Below are 17,465 nucleotides of genomic sequence, written 5' to 3'. Positions count from 1 at the left end.
ATGCTGCTTAGTGGTGCAAAAGATCCTGAGATATGCATATGCAAGCCCACAAATGCTAACATGTTTATTTCAGGCCCGCATGTCGGAGAGAGAGAGAAAGAGAATATATACACCGATCAGGCTTAACATTATGACCACCTTCTTAATATTGTGTTGGTCCCACTTTTGCTGCCAAAACAGCCCTGACCCGTTGAGGCATGGACTCCATAAGACCCCTGAAAGTGTGCTGTGGTATCTAACACCAAGATGTTAGCAGCAGATCCTTTAAGTCCTGTAAGTTGCGAGGTGGAGCCTCCATGGATCGGACTTGTTTGTTCAGCACATCCCACAGACGCTCGATTGGATTGAGATCTGGGGAATTTGTAGGCCAAGTCGACATCTCAGACTCGTTGTTGTGCTCCTCAAACCATTCCTGAACCATTTTTGCTTTGTGGCGCATTATCCTGCTGAAAGAGGCCACAGCCACCAGGGAATACCGTTTCCATGAAAGAGTGTACATGGTCTGCAACGATTCTTAGGTAGATGGTACATGTCAAAGTAGCATCCACATCGATGGGCAGGACCCAAGGTTTCCCAGCAGAACATTGCCCAAAGCATCACACTGCCTCTGCAGGCTTGCCTTCTTCCCATAGTGCATCCTGGTGCCATGTGCTCCCCATGAAAACGACGCAAAAAAGAAAATGTGATTCATCAGACCAGGCCATCTTCTTCCATTGCTCCGTGGTCCAGTTCTGATGCTCACGTGCCCACTGAACTTTCTGTGCTGGACAGCGGTCAGCATGGGCACCCTGACTGGTCTGCAGCTATGCAGCCCCATACGCAACAAACTGCGATGCACTGTGTATTCTGACACCTTTCTATCAGAACCAGCATTAACTTCTTGAGCAATTTGAGCTACAGTAGCTCGTCTGTTGGATTGGACCACACAAGCCAGCCTTCGCTTCCCACGTGCATCAATGAGCCTTGGCCGCCAATGACCCTGTTGCTGTTTCACCACTGTTCCTTTCTTCGACCACTTTTGTTACATACTGACCACTGCAGACTGGGAATACCCCACAAGAGCTGCAGTTTTGGAGATGCTCTGACCCAGTCGTCTAGCCATCACAATTTGGCCACTTTTAACCCAAAACAAAAAGTATTGTTATATTATTAATATAACAATATATAGCAATAATATAAGAATAAAATTGTTATATATAAATATATGTATGATCAAAAGACCAGTTCATTCATTCTTACACTCAACTTTTTTTATCTTCTTATCACCACAGCATTTTTGCCATGATGAAGACCACTGATGTCAGTTTTTTAAACAAACCCTGTTTTTGTGAAGACTCTTTTGCACAGATAGGACCCTAAATGTCTTCTGCTCCCTGCCCTTGAGCCCCTTCACTCTTCAGACGTTCACAGCCACCACCCTTGTGTTTAACAGACAATAGCCCCTCTCATAAAAGCAGACAACTTCAGAAAAACATTCCCCAGCGTCCAGAATGGAAAGAATGACTTCTTTCCTACTTCCTTCCTGTCGTTGAAGGAAAAGCAGGGTTCTTTCCACCACTTCAAGAAAGCAAGACAATGATGTGAGGGCTTCACAGATGATAATTATTCTGGTGCATTATCATCAATCAAATCACAACCCATTTTCTATTGTAAATTACTACAGGATTTGAACTCTTCATTCAGTCATGTGAATGGTTCTAATTGCAGAACAACACGTGTTAAGCAGAGCGCATCTAACATGATCCACCTTTAATGGGCTGAGAAGAGAGACATGTACCCAATAAGCTTGTCTAATCTTTGTATTTATCTTGTCTTAAGCATTCCCTCATTTCAGGAATATAATTTAAACCAAAGTAATTGGAATTTTTTTGGCAACTTGACACAGATCTTGTACAAAATTTTACTTTGATATATGAAGTGATATAAAATGTGAGCAAATGAATTTGCATGCCTTGTTTTTAGTCAGCAGAGCACCGCCACACTCTCCTCCAGGTGTGCAAACATTACCTGAGGTTTCCAGAGCACAGCTGTCAACATCATCACAAACTACAGCCAACAACCTACCTACTACTTTGACGAATGATGGCTTCACATGAACTGAGCTCTCAACCGAAAAATAAGCATCTCAAATGGTATTTGACTTGGTTGGTCATGTGAGGGGATAAACCATGTCAAATTGATTCTTGACTGTAGTCCCACATGAAATCTTCAGCCTGTTTTCAAATACATATTCCTTGGTTTATCTTAATTAGTTCTCAGCAGTAGATCATTGGATGGATGATCAGATTACAGGCTCTCTGAATCTGTTTTTCATCCACTAATGGTAGACAGTTCAAATAAAGTCAATTTTGAAACTATTTAAAAAGCCAACTAAAAGGCTCATTATCAAGAACAATAGCATTTACAATGACTGTTGATAAATATAGAAAGCACTGATTAAGACTTCAGGCTCCGTCGACTGAATAAATATCAGGTCAAGCTATCGCTTACGCTTTTAGATTGCATGTCAGAAAATATTGGCTATAAACTTCAGGAGATATACAAAGCCCCACATCTCTCAGCCAAATAGCAATGCATTATTATTAAAAGAAAACAGGCCAAATGAAGCCTCCGTGCAGTATATTGTACATCGAAAGTTTGTAACCCCTATTTTTGCATTAATTTGACCTGTATTGTGATCAGATCTTTAAGTCATATAACTAGATAAAGAACGTCCAATTAAACTTTTTTTTTTTTTTTTTTTTAAATCAGTAATTTATTGAACAATATGATCCAGGAGGAAATATCTTTGTTGAGATAAAAATCATGCATGAGTTTAGAAGTCATGCACTTCTGAACTAATATAAAACTGCAAGAAAATGCAAGAATATTTCAGAAGACCACACAGGGAAACATCTAAGTATATCTGCCTTGGCTTAGCCATTATTGGGTTATTGTTCATGAGTCTATCATAAAGAACAATATGCATGGCTGAAAAGCATGGAGAAAGCCAATGCTATCCAAGAAGAACATGACTCTCAGTCCAAAGTTTGTCCAAAGACCATCTGAATGAGCCAGGAGAGTTTTGGAAGAATGTATTATACTATAATAATATTTTGTTATTTAGTTTAGACAAATAATATTTGGTCTACATAATATTTGGTCTAAATAAAACTAAAATATGGTACAAGTAAATTTAGAGATCACACAACATTATACTGTACAGTATATTAACCCTCTACTGCACACATGTTGATGGCACATGAAAAAAAATATATATATTCCACATCATTTTTTGGTTAATTTGGGAATGTTTTCCTGAGGAAAAACTGAATTTCTGAACATGCAAAATAAAAAAATAAAAAAATTCATAAAACCTGACAAAAGGCTTCTCTACACCTTCACAGACACACATTTTTATGTACAGTTCATGTCATTTTAAATAAGATTACTAAAGCAAATAATCTTGCCTTCTTCTCCCACCATGTGACCATGGAACAGGATGTCCCTGTTCTGACACATGGTCACATGGTGTGAGAAGGAGGCAAGATTATTTGCACCTTTAAATGGTGCTTGATAGTGACTCCCATACCTTACTGGACTATTCTTTGGTACTTTCTCTACCTTTCTAATTGGTTGTAATCATTTAAAGAAACATTCACTAAACACAGGGCTTAAGAATAACCTTTCCGTTTCCTGAGAGGGTTAATTCTGAAACAGTGTTATTAAATTATTAGGGTTTTTAAAGATCTTAATAAAGGCTGAACACACTTCATACTCCATCTGGGATGATAAGCTTAGCTATTCAAATTCTTCTCATGATTGTTATTTAATCTAATGGTTTTCAGAAGCCAATGCTCTTAGGCTTCAGATCATAAAAAGTTATAGAATAATTCATTGATTATTATATCTTATATAAATGTAAAGTTTGCAAATACATTGCAAGAAACTATATTCAACAAAATTAACATTACCAACACCCCACATGCAGATTCGAATTGATTCAGAAGTGAAATAACTGTGTTGATTTCATAGGCGTAATTTGCAGGTGGGACAGGTCACAGGTTAGTCTGGGTAAACCCAGCCTGATCTGCCAGCGATTTGATTTCGCTTGGCAACTCAGTCTGGAAACCCGTACATTCATTTCTACTGCTTCTGTTACACTTTTGCGGGAACCAATCACAGACTGGCTTATCCACCTTGCTCGCTATTGGCGGGTATAACACGATGACGATAGAGAAGCGACGGCAAGCAGCTTTCAAACTCTATCTGATCTACCTGTCTCTCGCACGACCGTCACTCCAAAATAACGAATCACAGTGACGCCGATTGTGTTAAGCATTTACCTTATCTGAGAGAAATGTAGCAGAGCGTTGATCCGACAGTCTCTTCATAGGAAGATTACAAACAGCGATTAATGACACACAATGATTCTCTGCTGTTATTTTGGTGGTTTGCTTCACGATGTGAGTACAGGACTCTTTTACTTCAATGCCCCTTGATGGTAGACAATATTTTTATTATTTGCTCTATATGTTTCGTCTCCCTGCTTCTTGAATCTCGCGCCGCCTGAGCTGACTGGAATACCTTTTGGTTGTCATGACAATGACGTAGTTTAGGGCGGCTATATTCCGCGTTCATTTACACTGAACCAGAACAGTATCAGGGTCGCCTTTTAAACTCTCGACGATGCTGAATGACTTCTTTAGTTAGCAAACAAATTGCTCGAGTGGGTGTAAATACCGATCACTTTCATGTTTTTTGCACAACCTGCAAAAATCGCTCAATGCCATTGCTGCTTCTGCAAACCGCGGATCAATGCTACAAAACAATACAAACTAACCCTGTGTCTCAATCAGCTCCCTATTCCCTAGGTCGTGAATCAGTGTATCATGCAAGTGAATGTGGCTGATTCCCTGATCAGTGCCCTGACTACTGAACTAGGGAGCTGATTGAGTATGGCGGCATTTTAATGCCATTAATGACCGAGCGCACAATTGATGCTTGCGCGCGCAGTAAATCACTTCCGCGAGAGGATAACAGATCTGCACGCGAGGAAACGGGAGCCCGCAAGCTCATTTTAAACCCGCGCGCGCGCATGACATCTCCTCTGCGCGCAGATCAAGCCCTCGCGTGCTCGGACAAGATTCGCAGCACGCGCGTCATCATTCCCCACACTCGCGCTCAATCTTCTATTTCGCTCGCGCGAACACTTTTGATTTTTGTCAGTCGTGGGGCGGGACTTTACTTATTTCAGTGTAACCTCAAATGTCATTGGTCAATTCAGTTTTTCCAGAAGTCTGTTTTGATTGGACGTCTGTTGTAAAACGATTAGACATGGCTTCATCAATGGACCAGATGCAAGTGAGTTAAACTTTATTTATTAACTGATTGATTGCATTATTATTATAATATGGCCTACCATATACATTAACTTGTTTTATTATTATTTTTATGGAGCTGTAGCTGCTGGGGAAATAAGAGAACACATATTATATTTGCTGTAGTTCACCGCTACATTACCACTATACTTCCACTAAACAGTATCTGTTTACCCAGCCAAAATTATATCAGTTCTGAGAACTACAGAAATGTCAAAAGTGTCAATTAAATAGTTGTAACTATGATTCTAAATCCAGAATTGCTTCATGTGGCTTTGGATGAAAGATACATCACTTGTTCATATCAGCAAGAGTTGTTGTGTAAGCTTTTTGTTATCATTCTTTGTCAGTTTAATATATTATCAGGTTAATATATTTTCCATTAAATACAGTATAAAATGGTTTCAGCATTTCACTCTGTTGAAAGGTTGCAGTTAAAGTTAAGATACAGTACACAGTATGAATGATCATACCCCCCGAAACCCAATTTAGAAATCTTTATATCTAAGACATATTTCGTTTTTTTGTTGTTGTTTTTGTATACTATCATGGGTAAACAGATACTGTTTAGTGGAAGTATAATGATAATGTAGCGGTGAACTACTATGTGTTCTCATTTTTCCCCAGCAGCTACAGCTCCATAAAAATAATAAATCAAGTTAATATAGTATCTAATAAGGACATATAATAATAATAATGCAATCAATCAGTCAATAAATAAAGTTTAACTCACTTGCATAATACTAGTAAATACTATAGTGTTTTGGACCATACTATAGTAAAGTGTAGTATACTGTATACATTATACTATTTACAACACTTTGTTAATGAATGCTTCAGTATACAGTGTATTAACTATGATGAACTGATAAACTGTAATAAATACTGTATAGGCTACTTTAGTTTTTACTACAGTAAACTCTAGTGTATATTGTAGTAATATACCCTATAGTTGTAGAAAACTATAGTATTTGGGTAATTTGTTTATATTACCCTCAACAACTATAGAATTACCACAGCAAATAAAAGTACTATACTATACTATGGTTCAAAAACACTATAGTATTTACTATAAATTACTATAGTATTTTTTTCATCTGGTCCAAGCCATGTCTAATCATTTTACAACAGACGTCCAATCAAAACAGACTTCTGGAAAAACTGAATTGACCAATGACATTTGAGGTTACACTGAAATAAGTAAAGTCCCGCCCCACGACTGACAAAAATCAAAAGTGTTCGCGCGAGCGAAATAGAAGATTGAGCGCGAGTGTGGGGAATGATGATGCGCGTGCTGCGAATCTTGTCCGAGCACGCGAGGGCTTGATCTGCGCGCAGAGGAAATGTCATGCGCGCGCGCGGGTTTAAAATGAGCTTGCGGGCTCCCGTTTCCTCGCGTGCAGATCTGTTATCCTCTCGCGGAAGTGATTTACTGCGCGCGCAAGCATCAATTGTGCGCTCGGTCATTAATGGCATTAAAATGCCGCCATAATTGAGACACACGGTAAACCTGTCTGGAGTTTTCGCATCTTCGCTCTGCAAAGTACGTCATCCGGATCGTTGATCTGATTGGTTGAAGGACTATCCAATTGCGTGACTAATGCTCTTTGATCACGCCTCGTGTGCAGTAGGAAATACATAGCAAACTCCCCAGACCAATGTTCAATTTTAAATTGAGCTTGGTCTGGTGATAGCCAGACTAGTCACAGGTGGGACACGTCCCCACCACTTTTCACCATGGTCGATATTGTCCCTACCACTTTTCGAAAGATCTTGCGGCATGGATGTAGCTATTACAAATGAAACATCTCCAGTTGACTAGCAAAGCATTAATTTCATTCGTTTGTTAAATTAAGAGTTGATCTGGCACTGGAATGTGTTGTTTTTGAAATCATGCTGAGCCGATGTTCACGATGTTGCCGCTGTTATCACTGGCATGCAACTGTGCTCTCTTGGCTCTCATGCACAGTCCACGCAGAAGAGCGCTTTAATTACCACTGAACGCAGGTTTTAATGAGGGAGGCGTCGGTGAACTTAAAAAACGTGTGTAGCCTACTGATGTTAAGTGAAATAAGCTTGTACATAAAATAAGCAATATGCTACAATATGAGCCAAAATATGGACACATTTTAAAAATCTCTAATATTGGCATTTGGCATATAAGTGGACATAGGCCTACCAATATTGTTCAAGCTTAATGAGAAGCTACATCAGAAAGTCAAGTTTGTCAGTCCTGGAACTGTAGCACAACAGAATCCATTATAAAACAACCCTAAACACAAAAGTCTAGAAGACGAAATTTAATGTTTTCGAAAGGCAAAATTAAAGTCCCGACCTTAACTCAAAAGAAATATTGTAGAAGAACTGAACAAAGCAATTAATGCAAGGAAGCCTGACAACATCACTGAACTGAAGCAGTGTTTGAAGGGTCAAATTCCTTCAAGCTGATGTGAAATGTATGCTGAAATACGGAAAATTCGGAAGGGTTCTCAAACTTTATACGTAGGCTACATTTCCAGCAAAAAAAAAAAAACTGTAGGCTATACGCTGATATGACCATCATATAAATCGTGATTATCGCTAATGTCCGTGTTTCATGTGTAGCAGTCTGGCATGTAGGGCGCAGCCCACTAGGTTCCTCCCACTCATCTCTCCTCACTTCACGCGCGCTCTGTGCAAACATCTGCCCTTCCCTGATGGTCTACAGGAGACTTCAGCTCTCCAGCGCACTCAATCTCCTTACATCAAACCTCGGATCTGGAAAGACATGACCCTCCGTTATATCGCGTCGTTGGTCGTGGGACTGGTCGTCCTTACGTGCAAAAGTAAGTCAAAGTTTAATTTGTGTATGACAGTATCAGGTTAAATAGTCGTCGGTGAAAGTTTACAACAGAAATGGTGAGATGCTTTCATCATTCATGTGAAATGAATGAGAACATTGTATATGTGTGTGTCTGTGTGTTGCCTACAATGTATGTAGCTAATGCATTTACAATGTAAAGGCTGAACACACTTCATACTCCATCTTGGGTGATAAGCTTAGCTATTCAAATTCGTCTTCTGATTGTTATTTAATCGAATGGTTTTCAAAAGATAATTCTCTTATGCTTCAGATCATAAAAAAAGTTATAGAATAATTAAGCGATTATTATATCTTATATAAATGTAAAGTTTGCAAATACATTGCAAGAAACTATATTCAACAAAATTGTATTATTTTATTATTTATTAACACCCCACATGCAGATTTGAACTCATTCAGAAGTGAAATAATTGTGTTGATTTCAACTTTTCTAAGTAGTCTTTAGTAAGTATTCAGTATTTCATCTTAATGTTCTTTGTCAGTAATTGGCCAAAAATGTGAAATAAATTTTTAACAATCTTTAAAAGAAATTTCATTTAAGTTATTTATACATTTTTAAATGTATTATTATTATTTACTTATTAAACTTTTTTTTTTAATTTAATTCATTTTTGCATTGTAAGTCTTTGATAATTCTAATTTTTATGCATTCTAATTTAGTAGACAAAGACAGTGTTATAACTTGTTATTGTAGCATTATGGATAAGCAAAGGAGCCTGCTGTGTGTCTGTGTCATTGTGAAGAGATGTTCTTAACTGGAGGAGCTTCAGTCAGAGCAGTGAAAGGAGTTTTGTGGCGGGCACAGTAGCAGGTCTATGTTATTCCCTTCACGGGGTATGTGGTTAGATAACTTTAAGACTGTTTACCACAAAATGATCTAATTCATAATGAATCACTGGATCATAGCTTGCAGATGTGTTTGTGTAATTGTGTTGAATATATGACGGAGTGGCTTACTACTACATTTTTTATATGTGAGGATCGAAAAGGAAGGAACTGCATCCCCACCAGAGGCATTTTCTTTGTTCAGAAGCATCTGTTAACTGACGTTTGAGTTTGTAGTCAGACATTGTTTCCCTCACCCTTTTATCTGCCCATCTGTGGTGAACTTCCTATTCTTAATTTTTACTTATTCTTTTGCGCAATTATCCCCTCTTCCGTTGACCACCATTCATGCTTTTCCTTATTGTACTGTTTCAGCCTCCTGCTTTCCTCCTCCTTCAGATAAGCTGACTTCCTTTCCTGCACACCTTAGGAGTTCTGACCTAATCTGTTGTTTAGTTCATCACATCCTTCTGCCTTTTAACTGATGTTGCTGATTAATAAACGGATACTGATAATAGAGGATTTGAGTCACAAACTGCTGTGGTCAAATCTGACTAGGTGCTTTAATTTCCTATTGATTTATTTTACTTTAATACAATATAATTTCACGATTTACACCAAAAATGTGTTTTTTTTTTCTGTAATTTGTTTAAAAAACAATTTTTATCTGTGTAATATTATCCATAACAGTTTCCAGTAATTCTAAATGTGAAGCACTTATTGCTTTTACAGCATTGTATCTCTTTAAATAATTAGGTAATCACAAACCTCCAGGAAAGTAGGAAAAACATCATTAAAGTACTCCATGTGACTCCAGTGGCTTAAACTCAATGTTATGGAGTGATGCAAGTGCTTTGTTTTTGCAAAAAATAATAATTCACTTTACTTACAAAGATATTGATCTGCAACGCACGTTCACGAGAGCATCACGACGCATACGTGTTGTGTTCAGACTCGCACGTCAACTCAACGCACATGCGCGAGTGTTCACGAGAGCTCCAAGACTCATGTGTTGTGTTCAGACTCGCACGTCAACTCGACTCACATGCGCGAGTGTTCACGAGAGCATCACGACACATGCGTGTCGTGTTCAGACTCGCGCGTCAACTCGACTCACATGCGCGAGTGTTCACGAGAGCATCACGACACATGCGTGTTGTGTTCAGACTCACGCGTCAACTCAACTCACATGCGCAAGTGTTCATTAGAGCATCCAGCCGCATGCGTGTTGTGTTCAGACTCGCGCGTCAACTCGACGCACATGTGCGAGTGTTCACGAGAGCGGCACGACACATGCGTGTTGTGTTCAGACTCGCGCGTCAACTCGACTCACATGCGCGAGTGTTCACGAGAGCATCACGACACATGCGTGTTGTGTTCAGACTCACGCGTCAACTCAACTCACATGCGCAAGTGTTCATTAGAGCATCCAGCCGCATGCGTGTTGTGTTCAGACTCGCGCGTCAACTCGACGCACATGTGCGAGTGTTCACGAGAGCGGTCACGACACATGCGTGTTGTGTTCAGACTCGTGCGTCAACTCGACGCACATGTGCGAGTGTTCACGAGAGCATCACGACACACGCGTGTTGTGTTCAGACTCGCGTGTCAACTCATCGCACATGCGCAAGTGTTCATTAGAGCATCCAGCGCATGCGTGTTGTGTTCAGACTCGCGCGTCAACTCAACGCACATGTGCGAGTGTTCACGAGAGCATCACAACGCATGCGTGTTGTGTTCAGACTCGCGTGTCAACTCAACGCACATGCGCGAGTGTTCACGAGAGCTCCAAGACTCATGTGTTGTGTTCAGACTCACGCGTCAACTCAACGCACATGTGCGAGTGTTCACGAGAGCATCACAACGCATGCGTGTTGTGTTCAGACTCGTGTGTCAACTCAACTGACATGCACGAGTGTTCACGAGAGCTCCAAGACTCATGTGTTGTGTTCAGACTCGCGCGTCAACTCGACGCACTTGTGCGAGTGTTCACGAGAGCATCACGACACATGCGTGTTGTGTTCAGACTCGCGTGTCAACTCATCGCACATGCGCAAGTGTTCATTAGAGCATCCAGCGCATGCGTGTTGTGTTCAGACTCGCGCGTCAACTCAACGCACATGTGCGAGTGTTCACGAGAGCATCACAACGCATGTGTGTTGTGTTCAGACTCGTGTGTCAACTCAACTGACATGCACGAGTGTTCACGAGAGCTCCAAGACGCATGTGTGTTGTGTTCAGACTCGCGCGTCAACTCAACTCACATTTTCATTTTTGGGTGAACTAACCCTTTAAAGATAATGCATGAGATAAAATAGCCTATATATTCCGAGATGTTTATTAGACAACAATAAATTCAGCATTTGTTTTTAGCCAGAGTGTTTTCCTTCTCCACAGTTGCATATCAAAAGAAATTAGTGACTACTTTGTGTTAACACGTTCTTTTGTATGTGGTGCCGAAATTCCAGTTGTGTTTGCTGGTGTTTTGCAGCTGTCTTGATCTGTGTCAGATTCTGGGGGTTGAAAAATGGCTTGTGTGGAGTGCACAAAGTGAACAAAACTTCAATGACGCTTTAAAGAAATGCCTTCCTTTCTGAGTCATTGAAAGACTTACAACACTTGGATTTCAACATTTTAGCACATAAAGAAACAAAGTGCCTTTCTCAACACCATCTAATTAAGGGTTAAAGGCCATTTTCTATCGTCAGAGATGATGTGCGTTTACATACAAAGGCATGTAGTAAAACAGTAAAGGTCTTTGTATTTAATTGTACAAATCAGATATGTGGAACTAAGCATGTCTTAAGCATGCTAGCAGTGCTAAAATTGTCTTGTAAAATGTAAGCTCCAATGTTAATTTATGTAAAACAGCCATGGCATAGAGTCAGTTATATAGATATATTTAAGGTCTTTTTTGTCATCCATGGCAAAGCTATAATGTCATTCCACTCATCCGGATAAGTTAAAACTGCCGCTACTTTTATATCTCTCGTATCACTCTGCAGACTCACACTCTTTTGTTTAATACAAACATGCGCCATCTTGCATCTCTGTTATTGGTGCAGTGATTTACAACTCCCAAGGACCGTTACGTAGCTACGTCATAAAGCATAATATGTTTATACCAAACAGAAGGTTGTTCAGGGAAGTTTTATTTAATTTATTTCATAGTCTGTGAGGTTGAAAAATAAACTGTGCTAAAGGAACGGTCAGATATGACCGTACCCTCTTTTTGTGTTCAGATTCCTGGCTTAAAGTCACTTTCCCTTTTCAGAATGAGCATGCAGTCAAACCTTGTACAGGAACCAATCAGAAAAACTCATTCCAAGAGGTTGAAGCGTTACTGACGATTACTGCATGCCTTGCATTCAGTGTGTGGTACAGTATTTGTTGTTGATGAGAGGCATGGGTCTAAGCCCCGGTTTATTTGAGTGATGGATAGCAGCTGACCATCCATTAGCGTTCAATCACTGTGCTGGACTGAGAGTCATTTCCCCTTCATACTGCTCTCTGTTTCTGCTCAGACCTAGCGTGGCCTCGGTTTCCAGGAATAATCTGTATACTTATTATCCATGAATATGCATTATTTTCCGTTCTATCCATATCCATCCTCTAAATATTGGTCCTTATAACAGAAGAAGAAACCTGTTCCTGCGTATGAAATTCTGTGTCTATCGGTGTTGTATAAATATGTGTCTGGGTAATGCAGTATTGTTGAGATTAAACTGACACAATCCAGATCTCTACTAGCATAAAAAGCCCCGCACTCTTGTTAAACTATTGCTATATAAACTGAAGTTTGAAGGCTTGGCCTGTTTTCAGGAAAAGTCATTATTGCATTTGACAGGCTTGTTCCCTTTTTTGCAGTTTTATGAGGAGATGCATTTAATAAATGAATGGGTTTTTGTCATTTTTCAATGTTTTTATTTTAGTTAAAATATGTAGAATCCTATAGGTAAACCATAGTTTACAAAATATGCTTTCCTTCAAAGGTGTAAACACTGTGGCCTTACTCAAACATTATTATGTTTGTGTGATCATCTTGACCAGTCCAACATAGACAGCTCAACCGATATTGTGAGTTTGGGACAACTTTTGTCCAATCTTTTTGGCCAACCAGTGGCAGACAGGCGTAGTGTTCTGGAAACCTTTTTGTCATTTTTTTTGGTGACATTTAAGAGATAATTCACCCAAAAATTAAAATTCTGTCATCATTTACTCACCCTCAAGTTGTTCCAAACCTGTTTGTTCCAAAATCTGCTGAAAACAAAAGAAGATTTATTGAAGAATGTCAGTAACCAAACAGTTGATGGGCCCCATTGACTTCCATAGTATTTTTTTTTCCATATTATGGAAGTCAATGGGGCACATCAACGGTTTGGTTACCCATATTCTTCAAAATATCTTCTTTTGTGTTCAGCAGAAGTAAGAAATTCTTACAGGTTTGGAACTACTTGAGGGACAGTAAATGATGACAGAATTTTCATTTTTGGGTGAACTATCCCTTTAATGGCATTGAAGTCAAACACATGATTTTTAATATTATATGTATTTGCTTTCATTTAGAAGCAATCAGCTATGTTTTTAAAGAATGCTAAAGTTAAAGTAAGAGTCCAGCATGGCTTATGCTGCATACATAATGTTTCAAGAGTCACTTGCTGCTACTTACTGTCAAGAGCAGGTTATCTGAATGCAAGTGAGCAGACTTTATAAACTCTGCGATAGCTTTCCTATCTCAAAGTTTTTATAAATGTGTGCTGCATTTCAAAAGTCAGATTGTAAATGTCTTGACCATTTCATGCAATACTTTCATTTCCCAGAAAGAGCATAAAACAGCTTTTCCACAGGAACTGAGAATAAGTACGTGAGAGAGAGAACAGATCAAGATAACTGTGACTAAACTCTTTCCTAATGATGGCAGATGGTATTGAACTCTGTAAGTGAACAGTGAGATTAGAGGCTCCACAATTCCTTTACAGCTGGATTTATTAATGTTTGATTCCTTGGAGCTTAGTCATTTCCAAATAAGTGTATTTAATTGTTCCTTGCCTCCATTATGCACAATTTATAATATTTTAAGCATTGCAGAAGTTTTATATTGTTATTAACTAACGTTAACAAAGATTAATAAACATGTATTGCACATTATTTGTAAATTTTAGTTAAAGGTCCCATTCTTCGTGATCCCATGTTTCAAACTTTAGTTAGTGTGTAATGTTGTTGTTAGAGTATAAATAAAATCTGTAAAAATTTAAAGCTCAAAGTTCAATGCCAAGCGAGATATTTTATTTAACAGAAGTCGCCTACATCGAACGGCCAGTTTGGACTACATCCCTCTACTTCCTTCTTTAATGGCGTCACTAAAACAGTTTTTTGACTAACCTCCGCCCACAGGAATACACAAGAGTTGCGTTTGTAGAGTGTGTTTGTCGCCATGTCGTCGAAACGCTGTTATTTTCATCCCGCAGTCCAATCACCGGGTCTGATTCCGGCTCAAATTGATAGGGTAAAATTAAAGACATGTTTACAATAACACTGAGCGCGTGCATCTCCACGTTATGGTAAGAGGCGTGACCTTTCCGGGCAAGATGCGCTAAACATCTGTTGAATCACAACACAGGAACCGCTGGCACAATCAGAACTCGTTACGTATTTCTGAAGGAGGGACTTCATAGAACAAGGAAGTCATCAGCCCGTTTTTATGACAGTGGAAACAGCGGTATACAGATAAGTAAATTATGTGAAAAATACTGTGTTTTTTTACATGCGAAACATGAACACATGTTATATTGCACACTATAAACACAATCAAAGCTTCAAAAAACCACGAAAAACGGGACCTTTAATACTAGGGATGCGCGATATCGGCCACAATTTCGGTATCGGCCGTTATATGTTCATTTTTTATGTTATCGTTATTGACCCGATAAGAAAATTTGACTGATATATTAAAGCTGATAAGCAATGGATTATTTTTACCTCAGCTGAGACACTTCAGATGCGCACTGATTACAATGAGGTTTTTTTAGAATTGCTTGAAATATGATAGGATGAAATCATGATGAAATCACTTCAAAAAGGAAAATACAGTTAAGTGCAACATGTACAATGCAAGTCTGTCATATAGGCTAAGTAAAATTATAATGAGAACATTATAATTGTGTGCTTGGGATTTTAATGACTTTTAATGGTGAGACTTTTGTTTTTGTAATCAGGCTCTCAAAAATATATAAAAATTTGCATTTAGATTTATCGGCCAATATATCAGAGATCAACTTTCAAATATAAAGAATGATCAGTTATCGTATTGGCCAAAATTTTCATATCGGTGCATCCCTAATTAATAATTAATGGAACCTTATTGTAAAGTGTTACAGATAAAATAAACTTAATTCAAGATATATTCTCTAAAACAAGCCTTAATATCTATGAAGTTTTATCTTGTAAATTTGATCTTTTTAAGGATGTTTAGATATCTAAAACAAGAAAAAAAAAGATTAAGAGATTTGTTTGCAGTTAGCTAAAGCTGTTTAATGTCACCCGCGCTGACCAGATCTGTAGACACGTTCCCATACTGCTTTCACTGTTCTGTATGTGGGTCCCAGAAAACAGCTGCTCACACCTGGCATTCAAACAATCACAGAACGTGCTCAAGTTCAGGTTTCAGACAGCGGGTCCACCCCACCCCCACAACACCACCTCCTGCTGCGTTACAGCCATATGATTCACCCTGATTGCTCAAACACAGAGCCTGTATTACTCTCAGATTGGTTTCCTTTTATGACCAGCACATACTCATGGCAAACTTATCTGGGCTGCATTTCCCAAAAGTATTGAAAGCCTAAGTAGATCGTAGAACCATTGCTATCAATGGTCTCTATAAACTTAGCTCTCAATGCTTTTGAGAAAAAGTCAACTTTTGGGAATGCGGTTGTTAATTACTATAAATGGTCAAGCTCATAATACATCGTCAGACAGTGCATAAAGCCTTATTTATATGGTCTGGTGGATCAAATAACTTCATAGGTTAGTCCCATAATAATCACTGTCTGCTTAGATGAGACTCATAGACAATAGTTTTCATTATGGATTATTAGAAAATAGACATCACTCATTAGTGTACTATTATTTCTCACATCTTCAGAGCAGCATTGTAATGTCTCACTGTAATGTCACCTTAAGTGCTTTTTAGTAGCTCCACTTTATAAGCATATGAACAGGTAGCCTGTAAAGTAGCTGTAAAACAAAGAAACCTAAAACTGTTGCGTTAGATATAGAAATATATAGCATTCATTTCTGGCTAGTGGTAACTTTGGCAGCACTGAAATATTTCCTGATGGAACAGGCTATATGTGGGCTGGAAATGGAGCCCTGCTGTGCAGTTTGTCTAAAGGTAAACCTCTATATGTTTGCATTTGAGGTCTGAAGAACAAGCTAGAGTTTTAACCCTGGATTTTGACATGAAGGTGCTGCATTTTGAGACATTGCCAACAAGTCTGTGAAATTTTGCAGTTTTTGTGCAAGGTTTGCATTGCATTGCATTTGAAAGTTTGTGGTTGTAAGATTCTTTTTTAACTTTTTGAATTTTTAGATTTTTAAATTTGACAGAAATCTCTTATGCTCACCAAAGCTGCATTTATTTGATCAAAATGCAGTAAAACAAATGAAAGTGGTAGTGTATACAGTACAGTTTATATAAATGCATTCTTTTATGCTTTTCTTTGATAAATGTTGTATCCCTGTTCATCATTTGAAAATGTGAAACATCTTAGTGCATAATGAATGAATAATGAATATATAGACAATAAATTGTCTCAGTCTTTGTTCAACACACTCTAACTTTGCATTATTGATAACATGACTGAAGACAGATGGGAGACAGGTTTCTTCTGTAACTTCCGTTTCGGAACCTGAACACACTAACTGTCTACTTAAAAACAAACACTTTGAAAATAATTTTCTGAGAACATTTTAAATCATGGGAAAGTTTATGTAATTTTATCGTAAAGGGAATATTCATTTTCCCTTTCTTAAAGGGAAAGTTCAAACAAATATTAAAATAAAAATTGAACTTGTATAATTTACTTTAATTTGTGGAAAATGAGAATTTTAGCAGAATGTCCAAGCTGCTGTCATCCATTCGAGTGGATCGTGATCACAGCTCCAAAAAAGACAAAAAGCATCATACGTATTCTGAAACTATAAAATAGATTTGTGTGAGTAGTAGTTATTCACTAAAAATAATCCTGCTTGACAGCCGTGGTTACCATTCTCTTTTATTGTAAGGAAAAGAGCAGACTGGACAATCTCCAGAAAGACATGGGTCAACAAATGATGAAAAAACTATTCCTAAAATAATAGCATCACTTCCAGATTCAGTCCAAAAATGATGCCCAGTCTAATTCGTTCTCCAGAAA

General features: G+C 38.4%; 1 protein-coding gene across 3 annotated transcripts in view; it reads left to right on the top strand.

Moving 5' to 3' along the window:
* Nucleotides 1-6,869: 6,869 nt before the first annotated feature.
* Nucleotides 6,870-17,465, top strand: part of mcamb (melanoma cell adhesion molecule b) — a 35,299-nt gene continuing 24,703 nt past the window's right edge. For 2 of the 3 annotated variants that reach the window (XM_048160498.1, XM_048160497.1), the window contains exon 1: nt 7,759-8,185. In XM_048160498.1, coding sequence (XP_048016455.1) covers nt 7,957-8,185 — 229 coding nt within the window. In that variant the 5' untranslated portion in view covers nt 7,759-7,956. Of the gene's footprint in view, nt 6,904-7,758; nt 8,186-17,465 lie in introns of those variants that run through there. The other variant, XM_048160499.1, reaches the window with a different exon arrangement.

Source organism: Megalobrama amblycephala, linkage group LG16 (assembly GCF_018812025.1).
Source record: "Megalobrama amblycephala isolate DHTTF-2021 linkage group LG16, ASM1881202v1, whole genome shotgun sequence".
In the NCBI taxonomy this organism is placed as follows: Eukaryota; Metazoa; Chordata; class Actinopteri; order Cypriniformes; family Xenocyprididae; genus Megalobrama; species Megalobrama amblycephala.
This window is presented reverse-complemented; position numbering and strand designations above follow the sequence as displayed.